At 49.0% G+C, this 20,006-nt stretch overlaps 1 protein-coding gene and 1 long non-coding RNA gene across 12 annotated transcripts; one reads left to right on the top strand and one right to left on the bottom strand.

Moving 5' to 3' along the window:
* Positions 1–1,337: 1,337 nt before the first annotated feature.
* SF1 (splicing factor 1) lies at positions 1,338–15,189 on the bottom strand. Of its 11 annotated transcripts, none has more exons than XM_058526514.1 (14): positions 14,520–15,189; positions 13,045–13,173; positions 10,239–10,314; positions 7,064–7,216; positions 6,768–6,857; positions 6,225–6,408; positions 6,021–6,136; positions 5,810–5,917; positions 4,873–5,053; positions 4,338–4,611; positions 3,954–4,013; positions 3,651–3,830; positions 2,704–2,908; positions 1,338–2,269 (listed from the first exon to the last, which is right to left on the bottom strand). In XM_058526514.1, exons 1-14 carry the CDS (start codon positions 14,869–14,871, stop codon positions 2,140–2,142), a joined length of 2,238 nt encoding a protein of 745 aa, XP_058382497.1. In that variant the 5' UTR covers positions 14,872–15,189; the 3' UTR covers positions 1,338–2,139. The 11 variants fall into 11 exon arrangements, with proteins under 11 accessions (XP_058382497.1, XP_058382498.1, XP_058382494.1 ...); XM_058526515.1 differs by having other exon boundaries at positions 14,841–15,189; XM_058526511.1 differs by lacking the exon at positions 2,704–2,908 and having other exon boundaries at positions 4,334–4,611; positions 14,841–15,133.
* Positions 15,190–15,300: 111 nt separating this feature from the next.
* Positions 15,301–19,580, top strand: LOC131394873 (uncharacterized). Its single transcript, XR_009216240.1, has 2 exons — positions 15,301–15,684; positions 18,666–19,580. It is a non-coding gene; the product is annotated as an uncharacterized LOC131394873 (long non-coding RNA).
* The last annotated feature ends 426 nt before the right edge of the window (positions 19,581–20,006 follow it).

The following is a 20,006-nucleotide window of genomic DNA, read 5'->3' as shown; positions in this document are numbered from 1 at the left end:
AAACCTTAACAAAAGCTGACGGCAGGGAACAGAGAGGGAGTGAGCACAGGAGTGGAGCTGGCCCCAGGGGAGAGAGACGGAGATAGCTAGGCTGTGCTTAAGTCATTTATTGATTTCATTTCTAAAACCCACATAGCGCCACTTTGCCTCTTCCAGAGCTTCAAAGAGCTAATTAACCGCCCAATGAGCCCACCAGGGAAACCGAGCTTGTGGGGGAAGCAATGAGGCGAAGCCAAGGTCAAAGAGGGTAGCCAGGCCCTGGGCCCTGCCCCCATTCCGTCAGTTAGGGACAGAGAAAAAATCTTTCCCTTCTCCCTTTTAGTCAACAGATTTACGGCTTGGTTAAGAAACCCACTGCACTTGCCTTCTTTCTAGAGCCTTGTTAACCCCTACAGGCCTATGCAAATGCATACAGGCCTCGTGGTTGGGGCCCAGACACCCAGGCTCTGTTCTGGATAAACGGCAGTGGCCTGCCCCAGCTTGAGGCTGGAAAGCAGCCCGGGCACAGTTGTGCCCACTGGCCAGGTGCCGGGGGCAGCAGGAGCCTGCCATTCCTTAGCCTCCCCAACAGGAGGAGAAGCAGCCAGGAAGGGCAGGCTCGACCACGCCTTTCCTAGGGGCAGCACAGCAATGGCAGTGGCAGCTGGGCGAGGACCTCACCACCTCGGGGAGACCTAACGTGGATTCTTCTGGTGCCGTGATGGGCACTGTCCACGGACCAAGACGTGAAAGAACAATGTGGCCTAAGACCCTTTGCCAAGAAGCGCTTACAAAGCACAAGGTGGGCGCTTTCTCTTGCCCACCACCCACAAAGGCTGCAGGGCTGGCAGGCTGCAAGTCACCAGCAGCAAGAGAAAAAAGCCACTTGGCGGTTTTAATTTTAGCTCCTCCGAGCCTGTTGGGCAGGATTAGCGGGCTTGACCTTTAGTGCTCATGCCTCCCCAGGCCCAGCGCCTCGGTCAGGTGGCGGCTTCCAGGCACGACTGACTCACAACCAGAACTCATGAAATGCGGGGGTCCAAGCCCCAGGGAAAGGCCTTCAAAGGGACAGGGACCAGAGGGGCTGAAGCGTAATGGTGGGGATGGGAGCGGGGATCTGGTTCTCAGCTGTTAACTAGTAAACAATGGGGAGATGGTGAGGCCATCCACACACTCAGGTTTCACCAGCCAAGCCACACACAGGGAGGCAGGTGGGCTGCTTCCTTAATGAAGGTCCCACAGGTTCCCCAGGGAGAAAAGGACAACTGGGGACAAGTGCTGAATGCAGGTGACTTTGGTGCTGCCGCTGGTGGTGGTAGAGAGTGTTTAAGAGAAAAGAAAATAAAGAAACAGACCCAGAAAACCACACTGCTCTTTTATTCAATGGAACACCCCCCTTTAACGCAGTGTTGAATCATACACCGAAAAAAAAAAGCCCAGAGAAATTTCTGCAGATAACCCAGTGAGGAAAACGCGCATTATACATCATTGTCAACATAATCACTCCATGAAGAGGCAAGGGTTTGGGGAAAAAAACGGAAGCAGAACAAAAAACAAAGAGCTCAAACCCTTAGACACTGCGAAACATTTAGACGTTTAGGATTAAAATAAAATGTAAAAGGAGCCTTCCAGGAAGGAGAGGAACAAATGGAATCTGAGGCAGCTTAGGTGCTCAGAGAGTGTGGAAAGGACTCTCTGGGCTGGCAGACAAACCCCCGGTGGCCTGGGAGGACCCACCTACTGCTGGCAGGGGTGCCAAGATGGATGTGGACTCGGGACCTGGAGGTTAACCTGCTACTCTACGAGGATGGCAGAGACAAAATCTCACACTTAAAAAAACAATAACAAACAACTCGGGGGGTGGCAATGGCACCTTGAAAATCTCAGAAGCAAAGGAACACCCCCCACCCCCCCGAGCCTGCCGTTAATGGCCAAAACCTTTGCCTAAAACCATTTGCTCCTCTCTCCTTGGAAAGAGAAGAGCGAGGAATGGAGAAAAGGGAAAGGAATCTAATCGCAGCAGAAGACCGGGGAGAGCATCTCCTTGGACGGAGTCTGAAGAAAGGAAGAGAGAAGGAAATAACAAAGGAAAAAGAAAAAAATTAATAAAAATTTCACAATATGGAGCCAGCGTGTTCCGATTCCGTCCACAAAAATAACTCAGGCTGCTTTGCCGAACCATCCTGTCCACCAGGGGCGCTGCTGAGGCTGTCTGCCTGGAAGGGTCACCAATGGGCGCGGAAAGTCCTCACTCTCATGGCTCGGGCCATCGCCGCCGCGGGGAGGGATCCTGGCGGCCCGGTTTGGGGAGAGGCAAAGGGAGTTGGGTGAGGAGAGAAAGAAGACAAAGAAGACACTCGATGCTACGGGGCGCCAGGAGAGCCCAAGCTGGCGCCCCTACTACCACCTGCCCGTTCCCAAACGAGTCCTCAGTCGCTTGGCCCAGCCCGGTGCGTGCACACACACACATGCGTGCACACAATCACATGCGTGCGTCCCAATGTCTGGCTCCATATGGTGAGGTTCGGCGTGTGTTTAAACGAGACCAATTCTCTCTCTTATATAATATATATTTTCTTAAAAAACCGAGTCTAGTTCTGTGGTGGAGGCGGTGGGGGAGCTGGAGGCATCCCGAAGGGCGGCATGCCCGCCACCCCCATGCCCATCATGGTGACAAAGTTAGAAGGGTCCATGGGAGGCGGAGGAGGAGGGGGCGGGGCATACATCATGCCGGCGGAACCAGGCGGCGGAGGCGGCGGAGGGGGAGGGGCCCCGGGCGGCAGAGGCGGCTGGACCCCGGGGGGCAGGGGCACCATAGTGGGGTTGCCTTGCATCTGAGGGGCTCCTGGAGAAGCTGCGGCAGCCGCCTGCTGCTGTTGCCATGGCGGGATGGACCCTGTGCCAGCGCTCGTGGTGGTAGTCGTCGTATCTGGGGTGGTAAAGAAGCCCAAGGTCACACGCGCGGGGGCACACCGCGGCTCTCTGCGGCTGCTGCCTTGGGATGGGGGGGCGAGGGGCGTCTGCTCCTTGCTTGGCATGCGGTACGGTGGTGGGGGGGCGGGCGGGCGGGGCTGTCCTGGTGATGGGGAGTGGTGGGGTGGGCAGGACTACCCTGGGGTCAGCCTCAAGGTCTCTGGGCTTAACAGAGTAAGCCCTTTGTCACCAATGCCCCTGGAGGGGCTGAGGGAAAGGTACCAGACACAAGAACCGGCTCTGACATCCCTCCGCCCATCCGCCGCCACCACCGAACGGCACATTCAACCTCAAGGCCACAGCTACTCTCCCCACTGCCCGGTCCCATTCCTGCATCTCTCAGGCCCCAGTCACAACCCTCTCCAGAGCATGCATGCACCCCCCCCAACCCCCCGCCATATGCATGGGCTTGGGCCAGCCAGCAGCTCACTCAGCCCGTGAGCGCCTGGACTTCTGGCACCCTCCCTCCAACGGCAGGCTCCCTTCCAGGCCCCACAGACCTCCCCCCAGACACAACCACGCCAAACATCAGCTCTCCTCTCCAAGACCTCCTGGGGCCACAAGGCCCTTTCTGTCTACACCCCCAGCAGAGACTTGAGTCTCATCCCAAAGTGTCTACCAGCCTGTGAGGTTCGTGTTCCTCTCGGCCCCACCCCCCCAACCCACCCACCCCCACGAGCCCAAAAGATTCCACTCACTTTGCTGCCATGGCAAGGGGGTACTGGAAGCCATACTGCTGCTGGGCGGAGGAGGTGGCGGAGGCTGCTGCTGCTGCTGTTGCCATGGGGGAAGAGGACCAGAGGGAGGGGGTGGGGGCTGCCCACTGGGAGGCGGCGGCGGCGGCGGCATCATGCCCATAGGCGGTGGCGGCATCATACCTGCAGGCAGGTGGAGGCATGCATGGGTGAGGCCTCAGGGGAGGAGAGGGATTCAAGACAGAGCCCCACTCACTCCCAGGCCCAGGGGATGCCCCAAAGTGAGCAAATGAGAGGCTCCATTACCTTTTCCTTGATGCAGGCGATAGACCCCAGAGCCCACAGGCGTACTTCCCAGGTACTGATCTTGATGGAAGGAAAGAGCAGGGACTTAGCAGGACATTGGAAGTGGCCAGGAAAAGACGCCCCCACCAACAGCTTACTCAGTCGCACAGCGTGTAATCACTACCCTCATGAAAGCAGTTCGGAAACCTTGCTTGTAAGAGGCTAGGGGTGTACCTGCCCCACAAAGAAATTCCGTCCTGAACCAGAATGGAGTCTTGCTCCTTCCGGAGCCCGAGCCTTGCCAAGACACCCAGTGCAATACTCGGCTGCTTCCAGTCTACAGCGACCTCCTGTAACCCTTGCTTACCCCAAAACCCCAAAGTTTCTGGTCTGACACTTACTTACCCATTGGAGGAGGGCCATGGTGCCCAGGTGGGTGGGGGCCCTGGTTCATCGGTGGCGGTGGCGGCTGCATCCAAGGGGGTGGGGGCCCATTAGGGTTGTGCTGCATGGGATGTCCACCATGCCCACCTGTCAGGCTGGGTAGTGGGTGTGGGAAGCTGTGGGGGCCACCTCCAGGCCCACCAGGACCACCTCCGTGCATGCCATGGTACGGCCGACTCTCTGAAGGGCCGGAATTCATCCAGGGTGGGCGGCTCTGGGTGGTGGACATGAGAGACTACGTGAGAGCATTTCCCGCCAACGTCCTTGCCTGCTCCCCCTGGTGGCAACACTGTTCTTTTAGGTATGCCACAGGACCAGAACACAAGGACAGGATCTTCCCAGAGTGAGAGGTCCCCAAACATCCTGACATGCCCCAAGAACAATGTTGCCAACCATGTCTGTCAACCTGCTCTCCCCATAGCACCTGGTCACAACCCCCAGTCTCTGAGGAAGAGATTAGGGGGCCAGACCACGAGAAACAGCCCCTGAAGCTCACCGGTGGAGGTGGGTTGTTGGCAGGAGCAGCAGGCCGAGGTGCGCTGGCCAGGGGTGTGGTGGCAGGCCCAGAGGTGGAGCCCACAGATGCCGGCACAGGCGCTTCCCCCAGTTCAGCCATGAGGGAGAGATATTCTTTATCCATCCGCGCTTTATCCTGAGCTGACTGAGGATCACCAGGCCTGAAGGTAGGGTGGGGGACACACAGAGACAAAGGGGGGAAACACTCATTAAGAAGGAAACTGTTACCCTGAGGAACGTACACAGAGAAAGTTTTGAGGAATTCAACCATCTTTCCAACCCCTTCCTCGAAGCACTCTCATTACACCTTCAGTTCCATGCCCAGCTCTGCTTGTGGGATGACCACACCATGCCTGCCACAGCAGAGACCCCCAGGGCAGGACCAGAGGAGACAGTCGGCACCAGACCACAGCCAGCCGTGCCAGCCCAGACAGCACAGGTTCTCCCAAACAGCAAGTTTCATCGAATTCTACGTTCCCAGTTTGAGGGAGGAGAAATCTGTGCGAGACTGGAGCAGCTGCCAGAACGTCCCTAACAAGGCCTTTCCTGGTTGCCACCCAAAGAAGAAAAACGTTGCTATCAAGTGCTGGTTCACAACTAGTCAAAAATCTATAGGTTGCTTTGTTTTCTTAAACCAATCTCAGGCAGCAAAAGGCAGTTAATTTAATATTGAGCCACAGCGAAAACACTTTACCTAGAATTAAATTTCCAGTTCTCCACGGCTCAAGATGAGCAAGAAAACAGGGGTGTTCTGCACAGGCTGTTTCTAAACACGCTGGGCTTTAAATCACCACGACAGTCCACACTCAGAGAAAAGAACCTTCCCTTGGGTCCATATGTTAATAGCAAACAAGAGTGTGCTAAAAGAGCTGTCCTGTACACCACAGGCTACCAGGGACCCCCCCCCCAGCCCTCACCTTTGGAATTTGCAATCGGAAGCAATGTGGCCGGCCCCTCCACACTTGGTACACACTGTGGTATTAGTAATGCTGCGGGTCTCTGAGCTCTGCCAGGGCCTCAAAATCCTGTTGAGTGGAAAAAAAAGTCAATTCAAGGACTACGGCCAATCTCCCTCCCTCCACAGGTTCTTCAGGTCTCCATGCACTCCCCTCTAAGCTGATCACACACCTGTTATCGTCTTCCCGAAGGGTCCCATTCAAGCGAGCCAACTCCCGAAGCTGCATCTTCCGTAGGTCATTCTGGTCCTCAGGGGTCTCAATACCTTGCTTCAGGATGTTTCTTATCTAGTGGAGATGCAATGGGCACAGCTATGTAAGCACTGGCACCACCACCTAGGTTTCTGGCGAGAGGCTTCCTTTCCGGCTCCCTTACCTGTTCTACTGCTTTCTTCACGTTCTCCATGGTATTGGCGGTCACCAGGGCATGCAGCGGCTCATCTTCTCCTGGCAACATCTGTCCATCTTTGCGCCCAACTTTCCCTTCTTTTACAGACCCTTTCCCCCGAATCATAATCTTGGCGTTACACTCCTTCTCTATGTTCTTCAAGGTGTTCCCTCTATCAGAGGCAGAAAAGATGGAGTTGTTAGACCTGACAAGCAAGTTCACACACCAAAGGGGACAGCGGCCTGGCTGATCAGGCATTTGTAGAAAGCTGAGAGCAGAGACTTGGATCTCCCCACCAAGAGCTCCGCGATCTCTAAGTTAAGGTCAGCCACAGCAATCCTCAGGTTTGACTTCTCTGCAGTTAAGATGGGGAAGTCAAAGAAATTTTCTCAAAGAAAGGCACGAACTCAGCCAAAGTAAACTCCCACCAAAAATAAGGTAAGCCACCAATGGCAACCAATTAGGCACAAGATAAGACACATCTCCCAGGTTCTTAGAAATTCTGTACCCCACAGGGTAGTAGTTACTCACCTGGGCCCAATTAGCAGCCCCACAAAGTTGATTTCCGGATACTCATCTTGTGGAATCATCACTTTATCGCTCACACGTGTTGCTGGAGGTCTAAAGAACAAAAGACGCATAGATTCTGCACGTTTCTTGAGAGGTAACATAGATAATCACTATCTCTTCTAGAACCAACTCTTGGCACCATGTGTTAATTATAAGTGATTTGAGGTAAGAGGTGAGACGTTAGTACCAAAATTGTTCTACCAGATCACATGTAATCTGCACATGTCCTCGTCCCAGGTGACCAGGCCCCTGCTTACTTGTAATCCGCAGGTGGCTTGAAATCAGGGTTGAGGGCAACCATCTCTGTGATGAGGTTGTGCCGCTCCTCTTCCAGCTTTTTGCGGGTGCGGAACTCACGTGTGTTAAGCCGCTTCCCCTCGCTATTGTAGATGGGCTCAGGGGAAGGGGACCTGTGGGAAACAGACCACCGTTACTGCTCTGCCTTCACTTCTCTCTCGTTCCCACACGGCTATACTAAGTCTTCCCCAGCCCCTCTGCCTCTCAGACCCTAACACAACACTCGGAGGAACCGACCATAACGTGTGTTATTCAAGATCGTGTGGAATGGGGAGATGGAAGCTGGCTTAGCATCAGGGGGACTGGGGTGTGTGTGAGAAAGGAAAAAAATGGTTTGCTTCTAAAAGTGACGAGAGGGGAAAAAAGTCTGCTCTGCTGGGGGAAAATCTTTAGACAGTAAGAGGCAAGGACAGTACCATCCTCTGGAGTCTTCTTGCCAAATATGGATATTCTTTCATTTGAAAAAAAATTTACAATACTACAACTTTATGAACCACAGAAACCCCAAGTTTCAGTATAATGTTAACTCTCACAGAGCTCACACCCTATCAGGAAGAGTGTCTGTACCCCTACCACATAGTCAGTTGTGAGCTCTTTAACCCAAGGCCACTGGGACTCAAGGCTACTGCAGCTACTTGGCCCCCACCATGGAGAGAGATGGTTCAAGGCTTCGTCTCTGCTTTTCCTTCAATGGCCTGGCTGGCTGTGTCCAAGGCCCAGGAGTCAACCTGTTTTCTGGCTGTTCGAGGTTGGGGAGTCTGGGTAGAGAAAAACGTTAACGTGCTAAAGCAGCTTCTGAGAGAGGCTGCAAATGCAGATTTGGTCAAGTACTTGTTTAGGGTCTGAACCTGGAAACGGCAAGGGGAAAACCTATGATTCTCCACCAGAGTTTACAAGTCCAGAAAGCAGATTTTCTCTCTCTCTTTTTTTTTAAGGAGTAAAATGCTGTTGCTACAAGTAAAAAATAGTAATGATAAAATGGTCAGTTTACCACAGCTGGATTTTGCGGTAACAAAAAAAGAGAAGTTACACTCCTAGAATTCTGAGTTAAGATTACAAAAAGGACCATAGCTTGATATTCTGAATGAAAATTTAGTAGCAGCTGCAAGAAGGGAAGAGACCATGTGGATCAGGTTATTAAAAAAACATCCTGAAAGTAGTCAAGACTCCTATACCCTTGGTTTAGTTGAGAGAACCTTGCCTAGTTGGAGAGCAAGGACTGAACTCGGCTGCTCCCACTGTCTTCAGCCTAAAGGGAACCATGTCATACCACGTCACACACACGATGGAATAAAAGGTCAGCTTTGTTCATGGCTAATGACGGCTAAATGACACCTCCGTTTCTAGCATTTGTATAAACTGTTAGCACAATCCAATAATAGTGAACACAAAAGCAAACATTCCCCAGCTCATGAGACTATCATCTTATACATTTAAGTCTATAAGAGATTTTAAAACATTTTTAACTGTGCAACTTAAGCAACATCGAAATGGTATAAAGTGGCTTAATATTGAGAATACACCTTCTTAAGAAATACTCGTATTACGGTAAGAAACTCATGCATTTCCCTCCAACCTGGGCTCAAAAGCAAAACCAATCAGGCATTAGGGCCTCTTTCAAACTGAATACAAGGGGAAAAAAAAACTCTGCTCTGGTTTTATTTCTAACGTGCTTGACGTTTCTAATTCCCACCCCATAGCTGTTTAAAATTAAGCATTCCTAGCTAATCACCAAAACAAATTTTACCAGTACCAAATTGGTCATTTAAAGGCCTCAGAACAGTTTAACCTCTTCCCAAATTGTGGATGTGAAAGACAAAAGCTTAAATTCTAGAGGTTAAGATAGGCCAACTTCTTCCCTTCAAATAGGCAGCATATAAATCAACTAAATTCTAATCCCAGTTCTCCAGGAAGCAAAGAAGGTTTGTTAAAAATTCAACCTTGTAAGGAATTGCCTGGTAATCTGTAGACACATCATTAAAGGAAAAAAGGCCAAAAAGGCACTAAACAGTTGTGGTCTACAGCCTACAATGCAAATCTTTAAAAAAAAAAAAAGTCAAAAAGATATATAAAACACAACATAACCCTCCAACCAAAATCTACATATGAAAAAATAATAAATTTAATTAAGTAAAATTAAAGAGTCAATGTGGAGAAACAAGTTAATCTGTTTCCCGGCAAAACGCAGCAGAAAGATGTGTGAGTGAGTGGCTTCTAAAACCATTACATCATCTTCCTGATTTAACAACCTATTATTGCGTTAATAGCCAAAAACACTACTTTTTAAAGCAAAGTGTTTTCAACTCTGTTGCATGCACGAAGAAATTTCACCCACGGAGGCATACTGCGCTTCTACTAAATGGACCAAATTTTAGCCATTCAAAGACAAATCAGCCAATAAAATGCCAGTTTAAAAAGTTCTTTTCCCTCAGATAAACGTTTTACTTTTCAGAGGTGAAAAATTGTAAAGTGAAATGACATGACCACAGCTGTTTGAGGACCGTAATCCCCATTTAAAAAAAAAAAAAAAGAAAAGGTGATTCAGGGTTGGTTGCTTGCCTTCCCCAAAACAGGTGAGAATATTCTGGCCCCTCCCAACACCCCCAGGCAATGGCCAAGGCTGAAAATTAACTGGTAGTGAAGGAAGTTGGTTAGAAATCTCATCTATTTTAAAACCATCTCAAAACCAGGAGCAGGAAGACTGCAGCGATGAGCTGACCAGATTGCGTTTCTGGTCTGCTCAAAAATACTCTTAATCCCTGCATCGTGTACCTGTGAGAGAAACTCTAGACCCTGGGTTTTCAGCCAAAGCAGGTACTGAAAAGGCTGGTTAACGGGCCACCTCACTCTGCCTACGGGTAGGTAAATCAGGTTAAAATCTACACGCTTACCAATTGGAAACCAGTTGTCCATTTTCCTGTAACTCTTTATTGTGCTAGTAGTTAAGTTTCATTGCAATTTTCTAACTGACGACTGACCATATAGATTCTAATTAAACTCTAGTCCCCAGAATGGTCAGAGTACCAGTCGTCTTACTAGGATTTTATTGAACTGACACAATATGTTGCCACCAGTAAAACGTATTGAGAAAAAGGTAAAAGCGTTACTGTCAGCTGGTTAAAACTGTTTCCCAACCTGTCCTCAGGGTTAGGGGGGATGCCCAGGTCTCCTGTGCGCAGTTTACGAGTCAGGTCTTCTATCTGCAGTTGCACTGGAAGAAACCAGGTTAGGAAAGAAAAAAAAAAGGATGGAAAAAAGACAATGTTACCAAAAAACATCTCAAATCTCAACAACAAGCATGAAGAACTCGGAGACTTTGAAAGGGACGACTGATCAGTGAACACATTGAGGCAAAAACCCCCAACCACCTATCGGCGGGAGTTCATTTACATCTACAGGTATTTTTCACTTCAAAATGGTTATCACTTAGGAAGCAAACAGTTTGTTGGAAGAGGGGTTAGCAGTGTAGACTGTTCACTACAGCTAACATCAAGGCAATTATGAGGAGGTGTTTCCCCTCTCGCTTCCCACCAAGGCTGGCTACACAATTGGCACCCAGAACCAAAACCATAGATGGTATCACCAATACCCCGTTTCCCACCAAATTGCTTTGTTGAGGGCAACACTCTTGAAAATTTATTTTTCTTCATTATATGTTAAGCACAGCCCGAAATGAGATCCAATTAAGACGGGACAAGGAAAAATACCAGTTGAACAAAGATCATTTTCATCAATATCAGGCTTAAAATTCGTTAAACAAGTATAACAATTAATAACCAATTCAACACCTCATAGAAGTTTGTACACACTCTTTCTGTACAACCAGATCCCTACTAGTAAGGATCTCCCAGTACCTGCTGCTTTTATTCAGCTTTTAGATGACAATCCATATACCTTAATAAACCAGTAACGGTACGATGCAAGAAGTGTTTTTAGACTTGCTCCTTATGTGAGGAGTAAAAATAAAGGTGTCGAGGATGGAAAGTGTGGGTCAAGGACAATCTGTGTGGCCCTCAGACCTTGACAAATGAGGCTGTACGTGAAAAACAGAGATGAGGCTTTCACGAAGGTTCAGTGACTCCAGGGAAATGTGACCTGGCTGATTTCTCAATATAACGGGAACTGCAGAGCCAGAGCACTTCCTTCAGCGTGCTGGACAACCGCCTGTTTCTTACCTTTGTAGCTGCTGAAGAGTCCTGAGCACGCATCTTTATAAGGGCAAGTCTCACTAGGCTGGGTTAAGGTTGAGTTGGCTCAAAGATAGGATTAAATGTGCGTCTAACCCAAGGTACCCTTCTAATTTTAAATACATCCCAATGGGCTACACCACACACCCATTCAAACTCTGAAAAAATGAAAATCTGCATTAACATCAAGAGAAGATACTGGTGGCATTCTGTACAAGGCAGTGTGTACCGTGAGAGACAGAAGATGAGAAAGACACAGGGCTCCCCAAGCCTTTTTATGCCAGAAAAGTTCCAACTTGGTAGTCAAGTACTAAGCTCAACAACTCAAGGTGAAAGCCACCTTCACGGGGGTAGAAAGTCTTCTTAACCGGACTGCAGGGGTATGGGGTCCAATCTGAGGAAAAGTCTGGCACTTAAATCAAAAGGATGCTATCTTCCTTGGAGTGGAGATCTACACCAGCCTGGCCTTTGATTCTTCCTACTTTGATTATAGCTATAAATAGCCCTTAGGAGACAATGCATTAACACCCTCCACAGAAAGAGAACTGGAAATGTCGAGAATGAGTTTGTTTTTCCCATTTTCTAAGTCTGCCTGCGTTCCTGGGTTATCACTCCACTAGGGACATTTTCACAATGACCCAGATCGGTCTAATATCAGACATGAGGAGGTGGATGGAAGTAAATAGGAACAGTGGAAAAAGCAGAAATATTAGTACCGTGAAAAGGAGATAGACAATTTCAACACCTCAAGATTCTCAACAGTCTAAAAAACATAAATTAAGATCCTCAGGAATAACAACATGCTGGCCTTGAAGCTTTTTATCCGTGAAGGCCACAGCCTCAGAGGCCTTTGCCCTAATTTACCCCAAAGGGGACGTTTACTTGGTTAGTAGGAAATGCTTATCAAGTGAATTTTTGAGACAGCTGCACAGGTACGTAAATAAAGGTAAAACTTACATTAAAAACCTTGTATTTTAAAAAAAGGTAATTTTAAGGTTAACTTCGGATTCCACTGTGGACAGCCATTCTTAATTCCTGAAATTTCCCAACAGTTAAGATTTTTATCCTACCACTTCATTCCATTTCCAAGCAGTATCCATTTCCCAGCAGAGTTCTTTAATAGTAAATACAAGAGCCCTCATTTTAAGACAGCTCTCCAAAGACCAAAACAGAAAAGATGCTGAAGGGAAGGTTAGATTCAACCAAATGGTAAAAGGGGGTGAACTGTAAACACACTTTCAGAACCACTTTTTGATTAAACTGAGGTTTTTTTTTTCCCTTCAGAAAGTACCTATAAAAAGTAAAAAATCACGTTTTAGGGGGAGGGAGAAATATGAAATTATGGTGAGAGGCCATGCTGTGAAAAAGGTTCTTGGTTTACAATACTTGCAGTGTTCTCCACTGGGGCCATGTCCAGAGAGGCATAAGACACTCACCTCATCAACTGGCAGTGAGCAGCAGCTGAAAAGGATGGGGTGGGCTGTGGACTGGGGACTAGTGTTACCCTAAATGGGCCCCTCTACCTTCCTGGCACTCATGGAGAACACTGCTGTTATGAACAGACCAAACAAGGAGCTGCAAGTGCAGGACTCACTGAGCAAAAACTGACGAATTATGTCAAAGAAAGTACACCTGACCACACCTCATCTCAAAAAAGAAAACTTCACAATCTCAGGCTTGCAACAGATAAAAACACTGCTCAGAATAAACAGTAACAACCCGAAAATGCATCTGGATGCAGAACGTGTATTTACCTATATAAGCTCTTTCTTGTTCCCGAGTAAGTCCAGGGGGGATAACTGTAGGCATTCCTGGAATCACTGTCTTTTGTTCCATTGTGTCCTGGTTCCAGCGGCTCCTCTTCCGCTTCTTACTCGGGAAGTCTAAAGGGAGATACAGACCATGAGACACAAACATAAATCAACACAGTAACTACCAACACGTAGTTCAGGATACTTATAACGTTACAAGTTCAGCAGGCTCTGAAACTGAGAACTTGACCTAAAACTTAAATGGCAAAGTACACAAGTCAAACCTGAGACACACACCACTATAAGCAGACCTGGACCTGGGTCCAAAAGGTTAACATTTCACATTTATAATTTTTGTCCAGAAAAACGCTGTAAAGTATGTAAACAAATCTTATCGCATAATTTCCGATAGTGAAATAAAATGTTTCGAAGACATACGCTACATCATGCCTTAAAAGCCCCAGGGGAGACAAGAGTAGATTGAATCACCACAGGCAAGTTCGTAAAGCAACATCGGCAGACTGCTGGCTCCTCCCACCTCCACCTCCCCACCAGCAACCTTTCTAAATGGGCCACAACACAACTAAACCTACGGTTACTAAGTGAAAAAGCCCCACTCTTCAATAACATCACTTATTTTCTTAAGTTTAGCGCAGATAAGCAATTTTCCTGGCCAGTTTGGAAACTTTGTGTCTGAACTCCTCGTTCAACAGGGAACAAGCGATGCAATAGTAACAAAATCCTCCTTCCCCCATACATAGGCAGAAACTCCCTACACATCTGGTGCACAAAAGTCGTTCTACTTCCCGAGAGGAAAGCCCCAGCAACTACGAGGAGGAGGCGGACCAGACTTGTCTAAGGGAAATGAAAGGAGATCAGAACGAAACACAGGAGTCCCTCCCTAAAAAACGGCCACAAAAGATCGGACCAACCACTCCCTGAAGACTTCCATCCTCTCTCGTTCTCCGCACTGAAATCCCTGCCTTACTGTAAAAGACGGACTATTTTTAACACTTTCCTTCTTTTCTGCCTCCTCTACAGCCAGAAAGGAGATGTTCCACGTCATCACTTGACCCTTTCACTCCCTGCTGACATGCACCCCCAGCACCCCGTCCACCCACTCGACCCTCTCCACACCGCTCCCCTACACCAGCGGCTGGAGAGCAACAAGGCCCGTCCCCCCCCCGCCGCCGCCGCTTTTAGTCGGGCCCGCAAAGCCTAAGCAGCCACATTGCGCATGCGCACAGCAAACGTCCGCCCGCCCTGTGCCCCCTCCTCCCGAGCGCGTGCGCACTCGTGGCCCGAGCCCCAGGCCGCGCGCCCCGTGGCGCCTCCGCCCGGGCCTCCCCGTGCGTGCGCGCGCGCGCCCCTGCCGCGTGCAACAGCAGCCGCCGCCGTCGCCGCCGCCGCCGCGCGCGCCCCTCAGCCGGCCGGGCCCGTCCGCGCGACGCCTCTCGCGCTCTCTCGGCCCGACTCACCTCCTCCGCCGCCGGCCGGGCCCGGCTGCTGGTTCTGACGCGGCGGCTGCGGCGGCGACACGCGCTGGTAGAGCGGCGGCGGGTACGCGGAGCCCGGGGAAGGCGGCGGCGGCGGCTGCTGGGGCGGCGGGGGGGGCGGCGGCGGCGGCAGTGCCGCGAAGGGGAAGGCCGCGGTCAGGGCCCCCGCCGAGCCCACGGGCCGGCGCGGCGGCGGCCCGGGCACCAGCAGCCCCGCCCCAGGCCCGGGGGCAGGCGGGGGCCCCGGCTCGAAGCCCCCTTGGGGCGCGGGGACGGGAGGGAGGCCGGGGGGGCCCAGCTTACCCAGCGGCGTGGCGTTCGCTCCGGTCGCCATGGCGCCCCCAGGGACCGGCACCGGCGGCTCCTTCTCGGCGGCTCCTTCGCGAATCTTCCGGGGGGAGGAGACCCGACTGCGCTGCCGCGGAGCGCGCGGAGTCCGTCCTCTCACGCGGCGGGCGGCGGCGGCGGCGCGAGACGCACAAAGAGGGAGGAGAGAGGGCGCCGCGGGGGCGGGCCGGGGGCGGCGGGGCCGGGGCCTGGATTGGGCCGGGCCGAGGCGAGGGGGTCGGAGTCGGCGCCCTCCGATTGGCGGAGCCTTAGTCCTCCTCGCTGCACCCTGGGATTGGCCGGACCGTTAGGCCAGGCGAGGAAATGGCGGCCGAGCCCGGCCAGCGGGGAGGTGTCGCAGCGCGCACTTCATTTGTTACTGCGCGGACTAAGCTCGGAGGCCAGAAAGGAGGGGAGAGGGCGGGCAAACTCTGTGACGTCGGGACCAAGCGCGCTCTCATTGGCTGCAGTGGATAGAGTCAACCATGCTCAGTTGCGTCGTAGTGTCATGGGATTGGCTGTCGCTGGTTGGATCCTTTTTCTACACCCCTCCCCCGGGGAGCACTTTCGCTGGGATTAAGCGAGAGGTCGCGGCGGAAAAGCCCTGGCCGAACGAGATTTAGGGCGGGGGAGGAGTCGAGTCGGAGCGCGCATGCGTAGTTGGGTCAGCACCGCCTCTCCGCCCCTAGCTTCACGGTCGACCCCCGGTCCGGCACGGAAGCGCCAAGTGACGTCAATCCTCGATTGCCATGGTAACCCGGAACCGGCGAGGGGGGAGGGGCTGGCGCGCGCCCGTGAAGCGGGTCCGTTGACGCCGCAGGTAAAAGGGACTTCCTGTTTTCTTTGAAAAGGATAAGAACTGAAGGAAAAAACCTATAGTCTTATTGAAGGATTAAAAACGATATCTGAGCCGATGGAAGAACGCGTAATCTTAGGCGGAAAACAATATAAAGTGTCAATTCCAAGATTAGTTCACAATGTATTTCCATTAAAATCTTATCGAGGTTGAGGTTAAATCATCTCAAAATCATATAAAATAATAACTATGAAAGTCGTGGAGAAACTTGTACACACAGTTGAGGAGGAGCTTGCCTTTCTGGATAATGCAGAATAAAAGACGCAGTAAACAAACAATGTGATGCAGGAAAGATTAGCACAACTGAATAGAGGACGGAAATAGATTCCCCGTATATATGTAGGAATACCACAAAGATGGTGTTTCAGTTCAGTAAGGAAAAGATTCAGTTGGTAAATGGTAACAGTCCTAAATCTAAATAAAACAGACGTGGAATACAATTTAGGAGACTATCGGGGTCATCTAGGGGTAGAGACTTTATGAAGACAAGTGTAGGGAAGGAAAAATTTTTCTTCTACCCTTCTTGGTTGTCTGGCTGATCTGATCAAGTTAACAGGACACATTAACAGGAGAAAAACAATTATAATTATGTAAGGTGGGAGAATATGATACCCAAAGAAGTGTCCAAAGTGCACAGCTGTTATACCTTTTAGACAAAGAAACAGTAAATCTGTGAAGAATTAACAAGACAAAGAAGTCTGGGCTTGGGGTAGTAAATTAGTAAAGAAGTAACAAGGTTTGTTTATATAGCCTTCTCTGCCCTTAATTCTCTATCTCTAGTGATAAGGATGTCTCTCTACCTCCTGGTACAGGGAGGGTACATTTCACATGGGAGATTTATTTCCTACTTTCAGGGGGCAAAGGAAGGTCAGCATGTCCTTCTTGGCACTGGCTGCCTCTTAAGTAACAATTCAAAATAATCAATATGCCAAAGTGGTATATTTTGGGGTGGCCTGTCCTGAACCCCAACACAGGAAATCCAAACTATAAGGAAGAGATATACTTGATTACCAAAGAAACTAAAACTGTGATAAAAGCCAACGGACAGTAATATATCAGGGAAATATGCTTGCCACATGTACAATAAAGAGCTAATATCTATAATATGCAAAGAAGTCTTAAAAACTAATTAGAAAAAAGACAAAAACAATAGGAAATGAGCAAAGGCTATGAATAGGCGAGTCTCGGAAGAGCAAATGCAAATAGCCAAAAAATATGAAAGGATACCAACCCCCCAAGAAGGGAAATGGAAAATTAGGTGATAATGAGGACTCTATATAACCATCAAAATCGCAAAAAACAAATGCACTCACACTGACTACTGTGAACATTTTTGGAAAGCATTCTGTTTCTATTAAAATTGTACCCCTTTCAGGAAAAATAAAAAAACCTTTTCAATGTAGCAGTCCCACTCGTGGGACTCTGCCCTAAGGCAAGGCGTGTGGTTATATAATATAACGTGTTCAAGGTTGTCTCCTGCATTTACTGCAGCTTTGTAATGGCAAAAACCTGGAAACAGTGAATTTCCATTGATATGTGAATGGTCAAACAAACTGGAATATCCATAACCTGGCTTATTAGGCACCTTGAAAAGGAGTTAATCCATACTAACTGACCTAGAGGGACTTCTGTGCTGTATTATTATTAAATGAGAAAAGAAGCAGAGAAATATGTATTACATGATCTTGTTTTTGTAGAAGAAACAAAGCCCATATATGTGCATGCTTGTTTGCGTAGGATTATGTGAGTGCAGAGAAAGCTGTGGAAGGATACATGGCACATTATCAGTGAAGACATTGCAGAGGGAAACGGGTGCCTGGACGTTATCCAATACAGTTTAGGAGCCCAACATATTTTATAAATGTGCTTCAGGGGCCTACCTGGTGGTGTAGTGGTTAAGTTCACACGCTCCGCTTCCATGGCTCAGGGTTTGTGGGTTCAGATCCCGGGCACAGACATACACACTGCTCGTCAAGCCATGCTGTGGCAGTGTCCCGTATAAAGTAGAAGATTGACACAGATGTTAGCTCAGGGCCAATCTTCCTTACCAAAAAAAAAAAAAAAAAAAGTGCCTCATACTTTTTAAAAATGTGTGACATGGTCCCATTTATAACAACATTATATATAACTGTATAGATATAAAGAAATGCATTGACAGGACAATCACCAAATTTCCGATGGTAAGGGGATCTCAGATAATTTTTACTTTTTTTCCGCCCATTTCTATTTATTCTAATTTTTTACACTGAGCAAGTGTTATTTATATACCAAATATTAAGCTAATATTGTAGACAAGAAAGGAAAAATATAAAATGTTTAAATCATCTGTTTGAAGGAAAAATTAATTTATTCAGTAAATACGACAAATTCTATGGAGGCAGGAAGAAAAGAGTCATCCAATGTTTGAGCAGCTACTGAGTGCAGACCAGCTTGGTGGCTACCACCGTAAATGAAATTCGGTTCCTGCCTTCCAGAGAATCGTAGTCTAGCAAAGGAGAAAGACAAATGCACGAAGAGAAATGTACTGTTAATGCTAATAATGACACCTCCGTACTAATAATGGTGAAGGCTGCAGCTGGGACTGTCTCAGGGGGCAGGCATTGTCACTGCTTTGTAGTCATTTCAGTTTAATCTCTTTTATCCAGGATTTTGTGGGAGTATTTTTTAATCACCAAGTTAAAATATTTTGGTCATCTTTTTATTATTAATTCCTATTTTTGTTAGATTTTGCAGAAGATGGCCTTAAAAATCTCTACTTTTTCAAAAAAGTACGATTTTCTTTGTGGTTAAATATATGATCAATTTTTGTAACTGTTCCAAGGACAAATTAATGGCTGGAGAGTTCGGATGTTGGCTGCTCCAGGCTCTGTTCTGAGTTCTTGTACACGTAGTAGCTCATTTCACCCACACAACTTTTGGAGATGAGTATTCTCTCTAATTTATAGATGAGAAAACTGAGCCACAAAAAGCTGAACTACCCACGGCAAGGTCTCACAGTCTGCCAGGATAGTCTGCTGGTGCAAGACTCCTCTGTGGACAGAACAGGGTTGGAATGCAGACCGTGCTGCTCTCTGGCTGAGGACCACTGAGCCAACTTCCCATTTTTGAGGCAAGTTGCAGTCCTATGGGGCCAGCCATCCTCCAGCTGGCAGCTAGGGAAGGCATTTAATCTCTCCATGCCTCAGTTGGTCTGTAGAAGACTAATATTAACGCTAGTCTGCAGGGTACTGTGCTGATTCAATGAGATGAGAGGGCACGTTGGTTTTAACGGGGCATCTCCTGAGCTGCAGGCGCAAGAATTACACACAGATATCAGATGCAGATGCCTCCTGATCTTATACAAGGGTGCGGTACAATAAAAAATATATGTCTGGTCTTTGTCCGCAGATCCTGGCACAGAGCTTCAGAAACCCTTGGGATTTCCTAAGCGATAGGAGTGTCTTTCATTTTTCCTGAGGAGCTCCTCTGGCCCATACCTGAGGTTAGCTAACAGGGTGACTCATTGCCAGCTCTGAGGGCCCAGTGACAGCTTCAGGATGCTGGCTGGTCACCAGAAAAACCAGCCAACTTTCAGCCCCACCCCCCACTTCAGGGGCTGGAGATTGCATTCAGTCACACGGCCAGTGATTTAATCAACAGTGCCTGTGTAATAAAACCTCAATAAAAACTCTGAACTGTGAGATTCGGAGAGCTTCCGGGTTGGTGAACATATTGATGTGACAGGAGGGTGGTGTCCCCTGACTCCACAGGGACAGAAGCTCCTGGGCTCAGGACCCTTTCAGACCTTGCTGCCCTCTGCCTCTCCTCATCTAGCTGTTTATTTGTATCCTTTATATTAAAACGGTAAGCATAATATAGCACTTTCCTGAGTTCTGTGTTTCATTCTGGCGAATTATTGAACATGAGGGGAGTTGTGGGAACCTCCGAATTTGTAGCTAAGTTGGACAGAGGTGTGGGTAACCTGGAGACAAGACCCAGGACTTGTGGCTGAATTCCTTAACCTGTGGGGTCTGCCGACTCAGGGTGGTTGGTGTCAGAATCAAATTGAACTGTAGGACATCCAGTTGGTGTCAGAGAATTGGTGTTGGAATGTAAAGGGGGAGAGGTTTCAGCCCCTTCCTGCTAATCCCTGGCGGTTTTCATCTTGTAACTCTACCTCTGATAGTTCAGAAGCCCCAAGCCGCAGGCAAGATTGAGAGGTCGTGTCACCCAGCTAGCTGAGACTGGAGGGAGCAGATCCGTGGTTGTCTGCTCAGTGTCCCGCCTTTGGAGAGCCCCGCACGTGA

Source organism: Diceros bicornis, chromosome 31 (genome assembly GCF_020826845.1).
Source record: "Diceros bicornis minor isolate mBicDic1 chromosome 31, mDicBic1.mat.cur, whole genome shotgun sequence".
Lineage (NCBI taxonomy): Eukaryota > Metazoa > Chordata > Mammalia > Perissodactyla > Rhinocerotidae > Diceros > Diceros bicornis.
This window is presented reverse-complemented; position numbering and strand designations above follow the sequence as displayed.